Source organism: Lagenorhynchus albirostris, chromosome 20 (assembly GCF_949774975.1).
Source record: "Lagenorhynchus albirostris chromosome 20, mLagAlb1.1, whole genome shotgun sequence".
Lineage (NCBI taxonomy): Eukaryota > Metazoa > Chordata > Mammalia > Artiodactyla > Delphinidae > Lagenorhynchus > Lagenorhynchus albirostris.
Genome location: NC_083114.1, coordinates 15,744,804 through 15,765,516, shown reverse-complemented (window position 1 = coordinate 15,765,516; position 20,713 = coordinate 15,744,804). Strand labels below are relative to the sequence as shown.

Here is a 20,713-nt window from a genome sequence, read left to right as displayed (position 1 = left end):
ACATTTAAAAGAGTGAGGCGTTGTTGGGATTTTGCTGCTTTCTTAGAGACAGAACATGCATCTTGAAATAAATCTGAAAATATGGTGGGACTTCCCTGGTGGCGCAGTGGCTAAGAATCCGCCTGCCAATGCCGGGGACGTGGGTTCGAGCCCTGGTCCGGGAAGATCCCACAGGCCACGGAGCAACTAAGCCCGTGCGCCACAACTACTGAGCCCGCATGCCACAACTACTGAAGCCCGTGTACCTAGAGCCCGTGCACTGCAACAAGAAGCCCGCAATGAGAAGCCTGCGCACCGCAAGGAAGAGTAGCCCCCCTCCTGCCACAACTAGAGAAAACCCACACAGCAACGAAGGCCCAGCACAGCCAAAAATTAGAAGGCAGTTTTTCAACTCAAACATCTAGAGGAAAAGGATTCATGAAATGACTCAAGGAAAGACAGGCTGCCATTGGGGTAATAAGCTCAGGAACTAGTTCTGGAAGATGTTGTTCTGCAAACAGACTAATTTTGTTCCATATGAGAAATACTGTCAACAGACAAAGGATTCCAGGGAGAAAGGAGATTCTGCAGTCTCGGGGTACTCACATACACATCCTGAGGACTTCCCCACCTCACCCACCCATCTTAAAGCTCCTTGCCCCCCATGTTCTCATAAGTTAAGTATGAACTTCAAAACAATTATATGCATGCCAGAATCTTTAAATCATGATATGCCTGTCAAGAAAAACATGGCTCTGTTCCAGCTCCCTCTCATCCCCATATATCAATGAAGACAGGGTACTGAGAGCCATCCTCTACAAAAGGAAATCATTAAAAGTTAAAAGTCAGGTAGTGCTGAAATTATCAGTTTCTGCTGCTCAGCAGTAAAAACCATGAAAACACTGTAATGAGCCAGTGCTGCTTGTAAAGACATCAATATGCTTCCTAATCGCTAAAGCTTAGAAATAGCAGAGTGATAATCTCATTTTACATCTAGTCTATTACAGTTCACAAAGTGTTTTCACAGATGCTCTTACTTGATCTTCACCATCATACAGTGAAAATTAATTCTTACTCCCATCATACAGGTATCTCTAAACGGACTTATCTAAAGCCATGGAGTCAGAAAGCAGAATTAGAACCAAAATCAGCTTCCTGGTTCTTCCAAATCTTGAGCCCAGTGTGATTTCTAGGTAGTTCTCCTATTTCTAGGGAACACAGTGGAATATCCGTCACAGTATCTTCCTCAACCACAGGGTTGAGCATTCCCCTCTCCTTTAGTCATTATTTATTGAGTTCCCACTGCTTACTAACCAATGCCACACTGGAGGTACCATGCTAGAGGAAGGACACAAAGCAAACAAGTTATGATCTAACCCATCAAGAAACACAGCCTTTAGGGAGAGAGGACCAGAGTCATTCATCACTCAAGCATTACTGGACACTATGTTATGCTAGACAACGTGCTAAGTGGTGAGATTTCAAAAATGGTCCTTGCTCTCAGGGATCATAATGTGAAAAGGACAGTTGGTAATGAGACCACATATAATCAACTACAAACTGATTCTGATTCTTGCCATACAGACCTATATAAAACTCAGCAGTTCATGGATGCCAGACTCAACACAGAGCCTCAGAACTTTGGTCTTTTGGTACCTGAAGGTGACGGTGGCCTTTCCCCTACTCTTTCCACATCTCAACAACTGCTATTCAGCAAATGGTAATTAAGCCAGTGATCCTTTAAAGATGGTGAAGTTAAGGATCTTGAGGTGTTCACGAGGAGACTATAGTTTTAGAAGAATGTATATTTCTGTATTTTGAAAACCTACCTGATGAAAGGAAGGTTCTGGGAGTGGAGACATTTCCCTGGGAACAGAGACTAAAGTCCACCTAGCACACAATATTATTTGAAACTTTAGATTCCTTCTGAGAACTGTCTACGTCCTGGGAAGGAAGGTGAGTCCTGGAAGAGTCATTTTCTGTATGTGAGCTGGCTTGTCTTGGAAAACTGGTAGCTCTTTAGCCAACAGGCCAAGGGCCTTTATTTTACTTTCTGACTTCAAAAGAATATGGCCTGCGGTGCTGCGAGACAGGCACTCTTCTCCATGGCAGAGAAGAGAGTGCCCTGTGAGCATGGCGCTCTTGCAGAATATCTTCCCATCTTCATGGCTCTGGATGTTTCCTTCCAGATCGTTTGTTAAAAAGCCCTGGCCTGCATTCCTGGCCAGAAAGTGACTGTTCACTGCTCTCCAACTTGTTATTTATTTTAACCACTACCTGATCTTGAAGACACTGTTAGCTATAAAATAATTCATAACAATAGAGCTCTAAATCTTCAGAGATTGTACAACTGAAGAGTATGCGTCTCAGAGTTTGGTGTGGCTCTCTGTGAGGCCTGAGAGGGCCTATAAACTGTTAACAGTAACATCTGCCCACAAACCAACTAAAAAGCTGGACAAACATTAATTTTTTAAAACTAAAACTCCTAAAGCCAACCTCTGCAGCGGGACTCTGGCATCTGAACTTCCATAAACAAATGCAAATGATGCATCTCTGTTGCTGAACAGGCTGTCTAGATTGGTCTATTTCTGGAGTCATCGAAAAGAAAACCACAAACATACACCCCTCAGCTAACTGTAATGCCTGCACTGACAGACCTCTCCGTGTCAAAGATTCAAAGCCCAGAGCCAGATGATCCCAACTTACAGCCCAAGGACAGAGCCCAGTTTTAATTTAGAATGCCTCTTTCATTCACTAATGAGGCTGCAGCTCACCACTGCAGGTGGAAGATATTGGTAGTTGTCATGGTTCTTGGCTCTCTAATTAAGAGGATCTATTTCAAGTCATATACCAGTGTGGTTGATCGGAGTCTAACCTCACTCATCTCCCTCGCCTATTAATATATGTGAACCTGCACGACATTAACATTTACTTCAGATTTAGTCGCCACCAGTGGGACCTGTTGCTCCATAGCTCTGCGTTAATTATCCACCCAGCACAAGCAGTTTTTCAATATGGAACTGGAAGAGAGAAGGGGGAGGGGAACAAGAGAACAAAGGGAGGAGGGGAGAGGTGAAGGGAGACAGAGAAGCAGAAAAGACTGCCTTTTATTTCAGAGACCTATTTTTTACATTATAACATGCAGATAAAAATGGTGTTGGGCTCTGGACTTTTTTTTTTTAATATGTTGTTACTGATGTATGGCTTGCAACTGTCCATCCAGCCAAGCAACACTGACATTTTAAAACTTGAGCCAAAGGCAGCCAGAGAGACATGAAAATATCACTTAACCAAATCATAAGCTTTGGTGTACGTCTTAGGACAAGAGGGAGCAAGTGGATGAAAAATACTTAGGAAAGAACACACTCCATTTTCTCTTCCTGGACTGACAAAAATATTCTATTTAACACAAACACTTAACAGGAACACTGTGCAAACAGCATGTCTGCACACAATATACCAACAACAGCCTTCCACTCAGGTTCTCTTCTAAAAGAGGTCAGTCAAATGACCCTGGTTAGGGTCCCTCCTGTCAGAACCCACCATTCTCCAAGAATCAGAAGCTCTCTAGCTACATAAACAGTCATTTCAGTTGAAATAAAATATCAGACTAAGAAAGATTCCACTGCCCGCCGCCCCGCATCATCTGTATGTCCCTCCCCCCCCCTTTTGGTGGTGGTGGGGTATTCAGCAAGCAAACAACGGCACTGAGCAGTTTTGATTTTTAATTTCACAGTTCATGGGTCTCATCCATCCACGTGAGGTCCACTACCAGATAAAAATCCTGCATCTATATTTCACGGCATCGTGTAAGACCAACTGCAGAAGACAATACATGCGCGGAACAGGCCTCCTCTCTCTCAGACTGGCCCTGCTGCTCTCCGTCTGCTCAGGAAACGTGTTGGTACCAGTTAAAAGGGGAGTGAGGGTGATCGCTGACAGGACCACAACCATGTCCCAGCCTCCTAGCAGCCATCTTGATCTATAAAGGCACCTATCAGTACAGAAAACAAGCCTTTTATAAATTGAAATCAGCTTCTGTCCTGGAAAAGCTAAGAGGTGATGGGTAAAGTTTAATTTAACAATATCTTTTAAAACTTAAATTAAAAGTTATATTAATAATTCCCAAATTTAATGGTCTGTGTTTTGAGGGAACAAAATTTAATGAAATTTAAATGTCAGCAGAAATAGTAAGCTTTCTCTGGACACTTGTGTGGGCATCAGCTTTTCCCTTCATGGATGGCCTACCTTTCAAAGGCAGAGAAGAGGGTCATATCGAAGGATACTGGAGAGATGAAAGCAGAGAGAAAGTTCATGGGGGTCCCTGAACCTTAATTTCTTACTCTCCTTTACCCCAACTACTGACTCAAATACAGCTAATGCCACAAAGTACATAAAAAGTACAAGGGCTGCTGGTTCTTTCATGCAGAGCCTTAGTAGCTGTGTTAACAAGGAGGCCAATGAAATGCCAGGCCATTACAAATGCCCTATTGAGAAACTTAGCTAGTTGCGTCACTTCCACAGGCATATAATCCTTTCAAACTAGCTGACTGTGCCCCCAAATTTTATTGCCTTCTATGTAGAGCTGGCTTGGGGCATCCTCCCAGTGAAGGACACCTGGAGAAGAGGGTTATAAGAAGTGCAGGGAAAGAAGGAGGGAGGGTAGAACCAACAGTTATAACAGGTATTTGCCTCTGCTAACTTCTCTACAAGCCAAGCCCGGTGCCACAGGACCTGATCTACCACTGGTTTGCCTATTCTTGCAATCCTGGCTTCTCTACAATGGAAAATGAGCTGGCTGCAAACAGTTAAAAAATGGGCTTCATTCATTCACCTTATGATGGATGCTGGAGACCACCTATTTTAGAAAAGAGTCAATATTCTGGCCTCAACAGTCACTTTCTTTTTTTTTTGGCAACAAAGGATTTTAGTTATTTATTTTAAAAATTTTTTATCATCTTTATTGGAGTATAATTGCTCTACAATGTTGTGGTAGTTTCTGCTGTATAACAAAGTGAATCAGCTATACGTATACATACATCCCCAACAGTCACTTTCTAATACTCCACTTTCTAATATTCCATTGGAAAGAACCAACAATTTTAATTGTGTATTCCATAAGAGTCTCAAAGGTATGGAAAACTGGGTACTGTTCCGTGGTCAAATTTTAGTGGGACTATCAAGAATAAGGAAAGAGGCTACACTCTTCTTGTAGACACAGCTCAGGGAATCTGGACCAGTTCACACCTTACAGATATTGGACCTAAAATTCTATAAAGGCTGGGAAAACTAAAAATAATAACATCCTAGGGAGAATATTTGAAATCCAACTAAATGTAGAGCGGGTTTCTACCCAAGGCTCAGCTGCTTTTCCCTAAGGAGGATTTCTGCTTCATTTACTCTCCTCTGACAGGGTCTTCTAAAAAAAAAAATGAAGGAGGACGAATAATGTTACTGGGACTTTCCTGGTGGCGGAGTGGTTAAGAATCCTCCTGCCACGCAGTGGTTGAGAATCTGCCTGCCAATGCAGGGGACACGGGTTCGAGCCCTGGTCCGGGAGGATCCTACATGTCGCGGAGCAACTAAGCCCGTGCGCCACAGCTACTGAGCCTGCGCTCTGGAGCCCGCGAGCCACAACTACTGAGCCCGCGTGCCACAACTACTGAAGCCTGCACGCCTGGAGCCCATGCTCCGCAACAAGAGAAGCCACCGCAATGAGAAGCCCGTGCACTGCAGCCAAGAGTAGCCCCCCTCGCTGCAACTAGAGAAAGCCTGTGCACAGCAACGAAGACCCAATGCAGCCAAAAATAAATAAATAAAATTTTTAAAAAAGAAAAAAAAAAAAGAATCCGCCTGCCAGTGCAAGGGACACGGGTTCGAGCCCTGGCCCAGGAAGATCCCACATGCCGCGGAACAACTAAGCCCGTGTGCCACAACTACTGAAGCCTGCGTGCCTAGAGCCCGTGCTCCACAACAAGAGAAGCCACTGCAATGAGAAGCCCGCACATGGCAAGTAAGAGCAGCCCCCGCTCGCTGCAACTAGAGAAAGCCTATGTGCAGCAATGAAGACCCAATGCAAACAAAAATTTAAAAAAATTAAAGAATAATGCTACTATTGGGGCCAAAACAGCACAGGGCTTATTCCCCTCTTCTTTTACCCTTACCCTTGCCCCTCCCCCAATTTTACTCAGAAACCTCAAAGCTCCCCACCCTGCATGACTGAAGTAATCTCCTGGGCACGCTGTCAAACTGTGCTGTCGTGGTTTGATGCCACAGCTAAGTGCGGACTTGGGCTTCTGAAGCCTTCCAGTTATACCCCTGGTGACCTATTTAGGAGTTGAACATACTTGTCAGAGACAGAGTGCCATGATTTTTCCCTTCGGCCCACTTTTCTCTCAGATGGTCCCTAACCAAAGAACAGTCACCCTAAGGGCCTGAATGTGTGCACACAAATGGTAAGATTTGTGGAAAGCTTGTATACAGCAAGCATACAAGCCTTGCGCATGAGCTCTTTCCCGTAACTTAAATAACCTGCAGGCACTTTTCTTACTATACAGCTTCCTACAACACCACAAACTGCAGCCTGAAGTCAAAGGTGTCTGATATCATGGAATCAGGCGTCAGAATTGCTTTGAGTTAGAATGGCTAAGTGTCATCTATGCCAGGCAAAACCAAGAGGACTACCAAGGAGGGATAAAGCAAAACAAAGATAATAAAGCAAAACATTGTTTCTCAATAAAGGTCAAAATTAGTGACATAGTTCTCCCTACATTTAAGACGCTCTTTCAAAAAAATGGCAAGATCAAGGAAAGTTAAATATAGCCAACCCATGTATAGAACTATGAAAAGTTACAGGTTTAGACACATTTAATGAGATTTATGTAGTATAATCTTCACAATGTATTTTGACCAATAATTGATGATTGTTAATGGAAAAAGTTCACCATAGAGTTTCCCTCTAATGTTTCCAGAGCTTTGTTAAAACCAAGAAGCAGTAGAGGGGCTTCTCTGGTGGCACAGTTGTTAAGAATCCGCCTGCCAATGCAGGGGACACGGGTTCGAGCCCTGATCCGGGAAGATCCCACATGCCGCAGAGCAACTAAGCCCGTGTGCCCATGAGCCACAACTACTGAGCCCACGTGTTGCAACTACTGAAGCCCGTGCACCTAGATCCCATGCTCTGCAGCAAGAGAAGCCACCGCAATGAGAAGCCTGTGCACCACAACGAAGAGTAGCCCCTGCTCGCCGCAACTAGAGCAAGCCCGTGCACAGCAAGGAAGATGCAACGCAGCCAAAAAAAAAAAAAAAGAATCAGTAGAACTCTACCTGAGGGTTCAGTGAACATGGGAATTAAAAAGCTCACAGCTCATCACAGGAGCCCATGGCTGGTGGAAAGAACAGGAGTAGCTCCACATTGCCCAGTTTTGTAATGCAGAGACTTTTCTAAACTCACTCAAAGTTCCGTGCACTTCATTAGCTTCTCTGCTCTGTTCTTTGTACAAATGCAGACAGGAGGAAAAAATATCCAACAACCCTCTGAGGATCACAGCTGGATAAAAGACTATAAATGTGCTCGTGCTGCTACAAACAGGTTTCCACCCTAGAATTCAACGTTGCTAGTAATTCTGAGAGGTACCCCCACCCCTGCCTGGCCTGGAGGTAAAGTGATGTCTTTGGGCTACAGTTAAGCTCAAACCCCACAGAGAGTCCTCTCCTGCTCACTTGAGCTTATTTCAAAAAGAGCCTCACGCAGAGCCCAAATCAGTGGGAAAGACTAACGCTAGGTTCAGGCACTGAGTCCCCGCCACCTGCCTCCCCCACCCTGCTGTTACTAAGTCTTTTGTCCTTTCAAGACCGGGAAACATTTCCTGGGAGATACCCTGTACAATTTGTCAGAAAACAGGGGAAGGGCAAAGATTAAACACCAAAGCTACTAACATACAGAAAAGCAAACGTAATTAGGGAGAAAGGAATAGTCACCATGTGTTTGTGTTAACAAAGGTACCATCCACTTCGAAGAACCCAGACATCATTTCTGTTCCCCAACCAGTGTTTATCTTTGCACGTCTCTCATTTGTAATACCACTAAGTATTACGCAGCAAAGAGCAGAGGAAATGGGTCAGTCTCTGGCTTTCAAGTAGTTTAATGAACATTTAGTACAGGATTGCAAAAGGGAAAGGAGTAGTTCTTTGAATGAGTGAGTCAAGTTTTTCTTTATTTAGAAAATTTCATCAATCTGCAAGGTGTACTTGGAATTTGCTTATTGTGAATTCAGCAACAGCTGTATGTAACAGCCAAGTTCCTTTTTACTGATGGGTCCAATCAATAGTTTCTTCTTTTGTCAGTGCCCATCATACCCCTCAGTGTCTTTTGCCTCTCACACAAAACTTCGTCTTTATTCTTATTTGCTGAGACTAGATTTAGAAATAATTAAAGGCTTAAAGGATGAGGATTTTGATATCTGTAAGTGGCAGGCAGAAAAAAGAGTCACCTTCTTATTCTTAACTGTTGTTGAGTCATGGGAAAAGCAGTCAGCGAGCGACCTGTGCATGCGTCCTGGGCATGGTGACAAATCTGCAACACCAAAGTGCCTTTCTGAAATTTGGTCTAGGACTTGCACTGAATACAATGTCCTCCTCTTTCAGGAAACTGGCAGGGGGACAGCTGTACTCCTGTCCTGTCTCTTGGGAGGCTAGCATTATGCAGAGGTGCTCTTATAAGTGTCACTCATTGAATGGCAATGCAGCTGGCCATGTTGTACTCCCTGGGGACTTTAAGTCAAAGGAAGAGCACAGTGGAGGTGGGAAAACAAACTTTTTTTTTTCCTGCTCTGGTGACTTAAAACTCTGGCACCTTAAAACAAAAATGCAGGGACTTCCTTGGTGGTCCAGTGGTTAAGAATCCGTCTTCCAATGCAGGGGACATGGGTTCAATCCCTGGTCGGGGAACTGGGATCCCACATGCCACGTGGCAACTAAGCCCTCAGGCTGCAACTACTGAGACCACAACGAAGAGCCTGCGTGTTGCAATGAACACCCAGTACAGTCAAAGATAAAAAACAAAAACAAACAAAAAAACCCCAGAAAACAAGAATGCATTTCCAGGTGCCTGTGCTGCATTATCATAGTAAATGCCAACATAACCTCAACCAGAATTTTCCACCAGATTGGTCTGCTTAACTACACACCCAAGGAACTGTTGTGTATGCGCTGGGGGTGGGACAACAAAGTTCAGAGATGGATTTCAGTATTCTACTCATAACTCAAAGCAAACAACATTCAGCTTCATCTATTTTCTATAGCCATATCACTTGTAGAAGAAAAAATATACCCATTTCTGTTAAGAAGCAGGACACCTGCATTTCTAGGGAGCATCAAAGCAGACGGTTTCTTTTTATAAGCTATATAAAACCTTCAAGCAAATATTCTCTGCATGCCGCCTCCCTATTTACTGTTATCTGGACTTACATAAAGACACGTATAAATAGGTGAGTTCACTGCACTGTTCGAACAACTTTTTGTTCTTGTTCACCGAGATCAAAAGCTCATTAACTGATCTGTAGTTATTTCCACCCCAAGCAGTTACCAATCAAACTGAGGTGATTAAAATCTTCCTCCTTAAACCAGGAACCAGGGGCCTCCAAGTATGAGAAGTGCCTATACACAGAAATTTTCTATTGTGGCTGGTGGGAGCCAGGTGAGCATCCTGCCTTAGGGCAGGTGGTGGATTTTTTATACTTCCTCTAGGGTAACTTCCAGCCTTAGACTTCTTTGCTAAGAGGGGTCACCCAGAAAAGCTGAAATAGCAACATACCAAATCATCATAAGGTTCCCTCCACTGAGACACATCATCTTGACTGAGTTCACAGAAGAAATCCTTTACTTACTGTCATTACATAGACAATATAGGCATAGACATTTAAGTGTACTTAAATCAACCATCTTTTTCTAGGTAAGACTAAAAATTTAAAAATAAAAAGATAGGGGAAGTGAAAAGACAACCCACAGAATGCGAGAAAAGACTTGCAAATCATATATCTGACAAGGGACTTGTATCTAGAATATATAGAGAACTTTTACAACTCAATAATAAAAAACCAAATAAGCTGATAAAAATTGGACAAAGATCTGAATAGACATTTCTCCAAGAAAATATACAAATGGCCAAGAAGCACATGAAAAGATGTTCAGTATCATTAGCCACCAGGCAAATGCAAATCAAAACCACAATGAGATAGCACTTCATAGCCATAGGATGGCTTTAATCAAGAAGACAGGTAATAGCAAGTATTGGAAAGGATGTGGAGAAATTGGAATGCTCATACACTGCTGGTGGGAATGTAAAATGATGCAGCCACTTTGGAAAATAGTCTGGCAGTTCTTCATCGGTTAAATGTAAGAGTTACCATATGACCCAGTGATTTCACTCCTGGGTATATACCTAAGAGAAATGAAAACAGATATCCACAAAAAAACTTGCACACAAGTATTCACAGCATGATTATTCACAATAGCAAAAAGAAGAAACAACCCAAATATCCATCGACTGATGAATGGACTACAAAAATATGGTATAGCCATACACAGAATAGTATTCAGCCATAAAAAGGAATGAAGCACCAACAAATGCTAGAAGGATGAAACTGGAAAACTCACTGAGCCCTTTTGAGTAACACTTGTACTTTCACTCAGAGCTTAATAAAAAACAGTGTTTCATTCAACACACAGTAGTGACAATTTGAATTCCTTTTCAGTTCAAATCAGGTAATTTATTTGTCTTTATGATTTGGCTTTAAAAAAATTCTCTTGGGGCTTCCCTGGTGGCGCAGTGGTTGAGAGTCCGCCTGCCAATGCAGGGGACACGAGTTAGTGCCCCCGGTCCGGGAGGATCCCACATGCCCCGGAGGGGCTGGGCCCGTGAACCATGGCCGCTGAGCCTGTGCGTCCGGAGCCTGTGCTCCGCAACCGGAGAGGCCACAACAGTGAGAGGCCCGCGTACCGCAAAAAAAAACAAAACAATCTCTTGGAAACATACTTGATTAAGAATTTTAAAAAGACCAACATGAATCTCATCTCCAGATTAAAATGAAGGCTGTACCTAAATATGGCTTTTGCACATTTAAACATGTAAAAAACCACACAACTCATTTACAAAGGCCCCAAACAGCACTAATGTACTAGTGGAGCCCATCTGTAAAGTACTTTGAGAGCCTTAAGGAACAGCAGGAGATGGATGAGATTATAACTGCATTCTACCTTTCACTGAGTATGGTAATTAATTTTGGGACAAGCCCGAAATGAAAAATTTCCTACAACAGTACCACTAAGTACTTGCCTTAAATTACACAAAAACTGTTACCTCTGAGAAGTATTACCTCTCTTTCTGGTTTTAATATTTCTGACGCTTCCTTTCTCAACCAAAGCCATCTGGGTCACAAACATTTTTTGAGTAAACAACTCATACCAAGTATTAGTCTTATATTTTTAAACAGCGATTATCCCTTATCTTTGAACTAAAGTACTCATTTCATAAAAATTGGTCCCGGAGCCCCACATTAATTTGGCGAAGCATGCATGTGAAATTGAGTTAAAGTTAAATGTTACTAGACCCCTCCTGTTTGAGTGGACCATTTAAAAACAATACTACACACCCAGATTCCAACACAACACAGCAAATGCAAAAATAAATAAAATACACACAAAACCAAATTAGGTTTGTTTATTGTTGAGTTATTTTACTATTGAGGGGGCAGAGTGAAGGGAGGGAGTCCAGATGCTGTCACCTCCAGTTCTTCAGTGCCAGGCTTCCAAGCACTTGGAATGTCAGAAACAAAAGATGTATAAGATAATGTTAAAACAAATGTATTTTAATTCACCACTTGCCTGATACTATTCTAATGACGAGCTAATAAACACAACAAAATCAGAAAAATCGCCTCCTTAAAAGTTCAAACAGTATAGATTTTCTGCAAGGCAGTTTTCTACTGTGTGTGTGAAACCTTTCTTGTTATGACTCACTGAAAATTAAATATGCAAAACTCCAAGCTGAGCTTAGTTTTGCCTGTGCACAGAGACCTTTTTACTCTCATTCTTCGAAAACCTCATTTTGGATCATGCTGCCAACACCAGAGAGAGGAAAGCCGGCCAACAATTCCAAATATAACATGCGGAGGCAAATGCTACAGAAATCTGTCTGACGGGAAGCGACCATGCTGAGGTCTGCTGAGGTAGATGCACTTCTCAACCAGACCGTTCTGGTCCCTCAGACTGTTTGGAGCAAAATGCAATCAGAGGAAACCATCCAGGTTCCAGTCAGCCCCATTACCGATGCCTATGGTATTCACTTTCTCAGTGAGAACAATCCTATCCATCTCAAACAGAAAGATGGGTCGGCGGCAACCAGAGCTCCACCAGTTAGTCTAATTTTTTTTTTTTTTAAGGCCAATTTTTAGAGACCAGTCCATGGAGATCAGTATTTTCGGAAAGCTCAACTTACTGCACGACAATTATGATAAAGGTAAGGTTCCCCAGGGAACACTTAAAAACATCTCTTCCTAATTCTCTAGGAGCAGGTTTAGTAACCCCTAACCCCACTCTGAATAATTGATAAACCAGTTAAACTTGGATAAAATGATTATACTATCACTTAAACAAATATGAAGACATCAGCTCCTCAAGTTTAATTCTTCAATGAGTTCATGGTACTAAGCACAGGACAATTCATTCCCTCACCCAGATCATCAGAGAAAACCCAGAAATAGGGCTCCCAGTCTAACTGGGAAGAAAGGACTGTTCCTCATACAGAGCCCTGGCCCCTGAGATAAGACAAGACAATTAATACAGCTTATGTGACCAGTCATTTCCTCCAGTAGATTATCTTAGGAAAAATCCCCTGTGGTTATGGCCATGTCACTAAGCCCAGGAGGTAAAGCTTGCCTAGAATCACTTCGGGAGCATTTTACTAGATGCTGTTCACTGGGAGGCAAGCTGGCAAGGCCACCAGAGACTGAAAGAGGACTTGTCTCACAGAATTTTGAATGGAGACCCACAGCAGCACTGCAATTATGACCTACAGGGTTTGTAAAACGCCACCTTCACTTTTGAACATTCTGTACATAAGGAAAATTATCATTACTATGCTTACCTAAATAATCCAGTCTTAGTTAAAAAGGGAAGGAAGAGAAAATATAGTCACACCTCCTAACCTCACTCCCACATGACACAAATAAACAATAACGGGACAAATTACCATGAGCACACCCAGGAATCAAAATTTTCTGACACCATTAAGTGCTTGACCTAACTACTTGGGTTGAGATGGTTAATGAAATACTTCACTTGGGCTAGAAGAGTGTGGGGTAGGAGGCAGGAAAGTGGGGTAACCCTCACTTGAAAGAAGGGTTCCTGCCTTTGTACCAATATCTGCAACGTTTTGTGATTTATATAACTACTCAGATAAGTCAATGGTACATTCAGTCCTGGCATCTTCAAAGAGGGAACTGGAGATGTGAAACAAGCTCTGCCTCATTTACTAGGATTCGCAAAGCTCTGATTACCAGTTCCCATTCATGGTCTTAAAAAAAAAGTAGTCAATGAAATGCACAGTCTGAATCTCACTAACAGCTAGAAACCCCTCCCTCTCTCCTACCAGCTAAAGTAGAACTGTTAATTGTTACAATTTGACAAGACTTGAACTCATCAAATTCAAAGATTCAGGGGTTAGGTTTTATAGTTCAAAAGCCCAATCTCAGGCAAAACAGCACACTTTTTCTATGCCTGAAGTTTCTAATAAACAATTTCAGCTTTATTAAACAAACAATAATAAAGAGCTTACAAAATTCTCAGTATGGGAATCACCATTCTTGATTAACGGTAACTTCATTCTACAGGTAAAACATTAACCCACATTTTAAATCAAGAAGTCTACAATTCAGTCTTAGTATGTATCAAACAAGCGCAATAAAAAAAAATCAGCTCAAGTTTAATTCTCAACCAGAGCAACACAACACATCCAGGTACAAATCTCTTCTGTGCTCAAGAACAGCACAGGAAACTTGACAGGAGATTTTTTTCCCCAGGTGGATTACACCTTATACCAACAGGAAGCAAAGGTTAAAAACCACAGAACCTTACTGCTGGTATTAGTCACTTCACAATAAAAATTTTAAAGCCATTGGCAAAGCTTCCTCCAGGATAATCATTTTTGTCCCTGCAACATTACAAGCCAAGATAGGGTGCTCTCCTGGGCAAAGGAATCTTGGGAATGGTAATGGGAGCTTCCTACAAAACTTCTGACTACAGACTTAGTTTGCCCAGTATCAGTCATCTGTCTAATAAGTGTTCCAAAACCTGCAATTAGTACAAATATACAGTGGGCACTACTCCACCAACCGAGAAACAGAATGTGAATGGAACTGTGTAGAGAGCTTAAGGAAAACCTCACTTTTTTTTTTTTTTTTTAAAACAGAGGGCTAAAAAAGGCAACATCAAAAACGGGTGGGAACAAACAGAACAGCCCCTCTCCTTCCCGCTCTCTCCAGCCATCTCCTCTCATAAACGCCTGCCTCAGTCAACTGTTGCTGAACAGAACAAGACCCATCAGAACAAGATGCAATCGGGGTCCCGGCGCAGATGTGGGATTTTTGTGGAGGGCAGAGGTGATTTCTCCAGGCAGAACCTGGAGTTTAAACTCTTCTTGGCCGGATTGTTCTGGGCTGAGCTGCAGAGGAGGATCAAGCAGCGGGCGACCAACCCTGGTCCCTCCCTCCCTCTTCGGTCTCTCCCCTCCCCTCGCGTTCAGTAAGCGTCGCGGGGGTGGTGGGGGGGTGGGGGGAAAGCGCACAGCTTTTTTGCTCCGGTCCTTAAAAATGCCCTCGCGGGGCCACCACACACAATCCTAACCCCGACAGCAAAGGATTCTGCAGCGAAGGGTTCGCCGATCCCGAGCGGAGAAGTGAAATCGGCGCCCAATGGCAATTTTAATTGTCTAACCCGGCCCGATTTCCCAAGAGGCGGCAGCGCGGGGCGGGGAGGGAAGAGGGAGGCAGCTCCGACAGGCAACAGGGGGCAAGCGGCGGCAGAGAAAGGGGACTAAAGCGGCAAGATCCCAGCCCCGGCCCCCGAGGAGCTTCCGCAGAAAGGACCCCGAGGCAACCCCCACCGTTCCCCGGGAGACGTTTGCAAATCATATATGCAGCCAAAATGGCGCTGAGAATAAAAATATAATTTAAAGGCAGGTCGCCATATTGTAAACAGAGAGGCAGAGAGAAGAGGCGGACTCGAGAGACACCCTCCATGATTTCTTCCACAGCCGGGAGCGCCCGGGCGCCGGGTCCCGCGGGTCTGGACCAGGGCAGCTCCGGCCGCCGAGGGCTCCGCGCACCCACCGCGAGGACAGCCCAGCCAGGCAGGAGCCCGAGGGCGGCAGGCGCGCGGGGAGGCGAGCGGCGCAGGGCCCGGAGCTCCTCCCCTTCCTCCCCGCCACCGTCGGCCGTGCCCCACCGGCTCCGTCCCGGCTCCTCAGCGACTTCCAATCCCAGATGGGGCTCTCCTCACCCCTCCCAACCCCCACCTCGGGGTCCGGACCCACAGCTGCTCCCCCCCCCCCAAACGGCCGGATCCGGGCAGCACCTGGGGGCGGGGAGGCGCTGGCCCCAGCGGCTGCAGAAAGCTAGCGGCTGCAAGCGCCCGTTATTTCGGCAGCCAGGGGTAGGCCGGGTGAAGGAATGTTCCGAGAAGGGTCCGCCAAGGGGCTCCGGAGGGGTCCCCAGACCTTACCAGCACTGGAGATGGAAGGCGGCCGGGCAGTGGTCACAGCACAGGAGATCCCCACCTTCTTTGCAGCTATCGCAGCTGTCGTGGTTGGTGGCCCTGCCGCTTCGCCGGGGCTCCTTCTCAGGCTTCCGACTCCGCTTTTCTGCCTCGTCCGTCTTGGGGGGAGCCAGCAGAGCTTGGATTTGCTGCACACACATACAAATGGCGTGTGTGCACACCCGGAGGTCCCGGGCGGTCCGTCGCCCCCCCGGCGCGGCTTCTCCGTCACCCACCCCTCTCCCCCCTTTTGTCCTTCTTCCTCCCATCCAGCCTGCTCCCAGAACCTCTCAGCCCCCGGAACCAGGGGGAGCCCAACCTAACCGCGTTCCTGCAGCACAACAACGAGAACGGCTTCTTCCAAATGGGGAGGATCAGAGTAGGGGGATGGGGAGAGGGTGCGCGGTTCCCTTCTCGCCACTTCCTTGTATGGACAGTGGGGGACTCCAAAGCCAGGCTCGGGAGAGGCCTGAAGCCCAGTACCCGGACGTGCTGGGGGAAGCACAAAGGGGCCGACAAGAAGGGGGTGGGGAGGCCCGCCGGTGCAACGAGATGGAGTGGGTTGGCGCCTCGGGAGAGCGAATCGAGGGCGGCGGGTAGGTGAAACTGCTGCAAACGTCCTCGGCGGCTGAGCGTAACCCCCCGAGTTGCAAAGATGGGAGGGAGAGTCTGGGTGAGGAAGAGCCCCCCCGTCCCCCGGCCCTCTTGCGCTGCGAGCTCAGGGCCGGCTTTGTGGGGCGGAGGGCGGAGGTTCCCTCCCGGCGCTGGGGGAAGGGGATGAGGAGGGCCACTCTTACCTCCATCAGCCCCCCCGACGTGTCCAAGTCGTACACGATCGTCTTGGTCTCCATTTTCTCCCACATTCATCCACCTCCCGGGCTGGGCGCTCTCTGCTCCGGCCCCCCCAACCCCGGGGGGAGGGGGGAAACGGGGGGAGGGGGTGCTCCTGACCCCGGCCCCCCTTCTTTTTTCCAAACACGGGTCCCGACTTCCTCGCCCTGGCACCCCCCCCACCCCCCGGCCCCCAGTCCCCGGGACGGCAGCGTCCTCCCCACGGGCCGTGAGGGGGGAGCGGCCCCTCAGCCCCGGCCCGGCGTCTGGCTGCACGGTGGGTCCCGGCTCCGGGAGTCAGGCCTCGGCGGGGCCTAGTCCCACAGGCTAAAGCCGGTGCTGGCGACCGCTGGTCCGGCCGGGAAAGCTGGCGGGCGCTGCCATCCCGGGGTTGGGGGGATCGCAGTGGGGGTGAGAGGTTAGGTGAGGTTGTGGTACGTGAGGTGACTGCGGGGAGGGTGATGGGGGGTGGTCCCCGGGCTCCGCCTCTCGCCGCCGCCGCCGTCTGCGTCCCGGCTGCCGCGCACTTGGCGCAAACTTACCGCGAGCGCCCGCAAAGCCACCCGCGCAGGCGCCCCGGGATCGCCGCTCGCCGCGCGCAACCGCAGTGACAGCCGGCGGCCGGGCTCCCGCGCAGCCGCAGTGAGGGGGTACCCCCCAGCGCGCAGCCGCGCTGGCATTCGTCTGGAGAGCCGAAGCCCCGCCTTTCTGCCCTGCGCCAGCGTACTGAGAGAAAAGGGCGGGACTTGAGGTCTCGCGCAGGCGCCTGGGAGAGCGCCTAAGGGTCACCGCGCAGCCGCAGGAACATGGGGATTCTTCATCCATTGGTGTTTGAGTATAGACCAAGACTACTCTGTTCCCGCGCAGGCGTATTGAGGATGCTCCCCTCCCGCCCCACAGCAACACAGCCGGCTCCGCGCAGGCGTATTGTCACCTGCAGGCCCTAACAAGAATGCTTCTCCTTTCGCCATTTTGGTAGTGGGATATAAACCACCGTGTCCTTGGTGCCCTCAGGCATGAACAGAAAGGAGCAAAGTGTGGTGTTGGCTAGAGCTGGTAGGCTGTCGGTGACAGCAAGTACTCCTAGGGATGTTGTACTGGACTCTGGTTCCAGCGTCAGGTGTGGCTGGACCAGGCGCCATATTGGTAAAGAGAAAAGAAAAGCCATCGCGACGGAAAACGATGCTTTTGGTGTCGGGTTGGATGGCTACTGTTCCCTCTTCCCTCCCGCTCCCAGCAGTAAATTTTAGCCTGAGCATTCCTGCCTTTCATGGTGATGAAAGGAGAGGTCAACCTGCCCGTTACTACCCTCTCTTGATCACTGTCCCTGAGAATTGCTTTCCAAGAGGAAGCCCAAAGCGAAGAGTTTGTAATGCTGACAACGCCCAGCTACCTGCCTACAGTGGACTTCAACTCCCAGTTTGCAATGCGCAAAGGGTCCAAAGGGCTAACGAGAGCGCATTGCATCCTGGGAGCAAGAATCGCGATGGCGCTGGTGGGTTATGGGGGCCGTAGTTCCGTGTGCATGCGATGCAGTGGACGGTAACATAGACGCGGGGAAGAGTGATTTGCCTGCCGGAAAGATACTTTTCAGAGCTGCCGTGCTGCATGCTGGGATTTGTAGTCTGAAAGGCCTCACCTCGAATTCTGGGCGGGGCTTCACGCTCTCCACGGCGCCCGCCCCTGCCCTTGGTACCATCTTCAGAGGCTGCCAGTTATCTCTGCCTGACTGTAGATGAAGCGGTGGAGAAGGGAGTGGCATCATTGTGCCTGACACTAGGCGTTTAGTTGGCGTTGTTACCAGGTAGCTGTGTCCTGGCTCACTTTTGATGTTAAGGTGTACTTAGCATTCTCAGAAGCCTAAAACTGGAAAGGGCTTAAAAACCATCTCTTAATCTCCTCACTTCCAGATGCACAAAGAAGAGCAGTGATTTGCCTCGTTCACATAGTGAATTTATGGCAGAACTAGGGATGAAACAGCTTTCTTGATTCCCAGGCTAGGATACTGTTTAACTGCCTGCGAGGAGTTGCTGCTTTTTTGGGGAGAGTAAGGAGGATGATTGGATAGGGTGGGGATGTCGGTGTGTGGACTTAGGTTTCCGTTTTTCTGACTTTCCTAATGATCCTGTTGTTGCCTGGGAAGAACGATAAAGTCCTGGGCCTTATTGATCAAGCAGGGGAGTATATCATGTAGATCGGCCCTCTCTGCCCTCTACCAGCCTCAGCAAACAAGAAATCTTAGTGGCTATGGGCCAGAGATGTGGCCCTCAGAGAGAGGAGGGCTGAGCTAGAAGTATGGAAGTGGGCGGACCTCATCTCTTCTTAGGCTGTATTTCATGCCACAGACCCTCAGAAATGGATACATCATGTGCCCTCTCCCACTGGCGTCCTTCCCACTGCTCAGGGCCCAGCTGTGTTGATGTGTCAGCCTGAAGGTATTATGGGGTAGAAAAGTAAGCCATTGGCACATGTCCAAAGAGCCAGGCTTTGCTTTGATCAACACCATCATTGCTGTTGAGAACAGACATAGGCATTAATAGGCTAAAGAGGGAAATAATACTTGGCTCTGTTGACAAGTGCCAGGGGAACTAATCACTCCACAAACCTTCCCCTCAGAACTTGGAGGATGAGGTCAGCCCAGTGGGGCCAGTAGTTGGTAACACCTTGGAGAGCTCCAGCCCTGGCTGTTCCAGGGGGATTGAGGAGAGAGAGCAGGTGGGTTACAGATGCCTTCGGAAGTGACCTCTTGTGGCTAATTTAGGCACTGCATCCTGCATAGACTGGAGCCTCTCCATCCTTCAAGGTGGCTTGTGGTAGAACCAGGAGGTGGGCAGCCGTGAGTGGTCAAGACCTCCCTGCTGGATGACTGTAGAATTTCTGGTTACTGCTACTATTTCCGTCAGAGAGTTTGTGTCATCTGGCTTCTGAGTGCCCTTAACTCCCTGTTGCCTCCCTCTTGCTCTTACTCTGGAGAGCAGCCATGCAGAGCATACCTCTAAGCATGGATGTATGATGGGGACCAAGGCTGGCTAAACACATCTCAGGAGGTTCTGGGGGCCATAGGGAAGGGGCATAGAGGCTAGGAGGGACCAAACGTGGCAAACCTAAGCACATCCGCTTCAGTCACCTCTTTCTGGAGTCCATGGATACAGCTTTTGTTAAAATAGGAGCCAGGGGCTTCCCTGGTGGCGCAGTGGTTGAGAGTCCGCCTGCTGATGCAGGGGACATGAGTTCGTGCCCCGGTCCGGGAAGATCCCACATGCTGCGGAGCGGCTAGGCCCGTGAGCCATGGCCACTGAGCCTGCGCATCCGGAGCCTGTGCTCTGCAACGGGAGAGACCACAACAGTGAGAGGCGCACGTACCACAAAAAAAAAAAAAAAAAAAAAAATAGGAGCCAGGCCCCTACGCTGCATTGCCTCTGCGCCTCACAGTCTGGATGTTCTCTGAGGACAAAACAGACTAGAGCCTCATGTTCAGGGGTTCAGTCTCTGATTCCTATTCCAATTTCCTAAGCCTTGCTAGCTGGAAGGAAGCGAAAGAAGAGAGGCATCAGGCTTCCTGGGCTTTTTCAGCAATACAGTGGCTCAAAGGAGAGGCTTGGGAATGTGCCAGCCTGCAGTTCTGGACCTAGCAAAGAGGAGGAAATGAAGCATTGGGATTGATAAGCATTTGAGTTCCTGGGCTCCCATACCCCTGTGGCACCAGCAATTGGGACCTCTCATTTCACATGCCATCTGTTGCACTGACCTTGTTGGGACAGTAGTCCCTGAAGCACTGGCACGTGACTGTGTTTTTTCTGTTGTTGTTGTTGTATATTTTTTGGCTGCGCCGCACAGCTTGCTGCTGCAAGGTCTTAGTTCCCTGACCAGGGATTGAACCCAGGCCACCACATTGAAAGTGTGTGTCCCAACCGCTGGACCACCAGGGAATTCCCATGACTGGTTTTTGATAAAATCTGGAGATGATCAGTTGGTAGGTCCAGCATGCCTTCTGGTCCTAAAGTCCACATCCCATTTATCTCCCACCTTCCTTCCCTCCAAGAAAATACCATCCACCAGGCCATTGCTTGTTTTTTTTTTTCAAAAACACCAT

General features: G+C 47.3%; 1 protein-coding gene across 3 annotated transcripts in view; it reads right to left on the bottom strand.

Moving 5' to 3' along the window:
* The window catches only part of PHF12 (PHD finger protein 12), a 39,526-nt gene extending 22,738 nt beyond the window's left edge, over positions 1-16,788 (bottom strand). Inside the window, exons 1-2 of one of the 3 annotated variants that reach the window (XR_009537451.1) lie at positions 16,587-16,788; positions 15,757-15,938 (exon numbers count right to left, since the gene is read on the bottom strand). Coding sequence is in view for 1 of the 3 variants with exons in the window: in XM_060133318.1 (XP_059989301.1) it covers positions 15,757-15,938; positions 16,587-16,652 (248 nt within the window). In the remaining 2 variants the exon portion in view is untranslated. Of the gene's footprint in view, positions 1-15,365; positions 15,473-15,756; positions 15,939-16,586 lie in introns of those variants that run through there. The other 2 variants (XM_060133318.1, XM_060133319.1) reach the window with 2 other exon arrangements.
* Between the last annotated feature and the right edge of the window lie 3,925 nt (positions 16,789-20,713).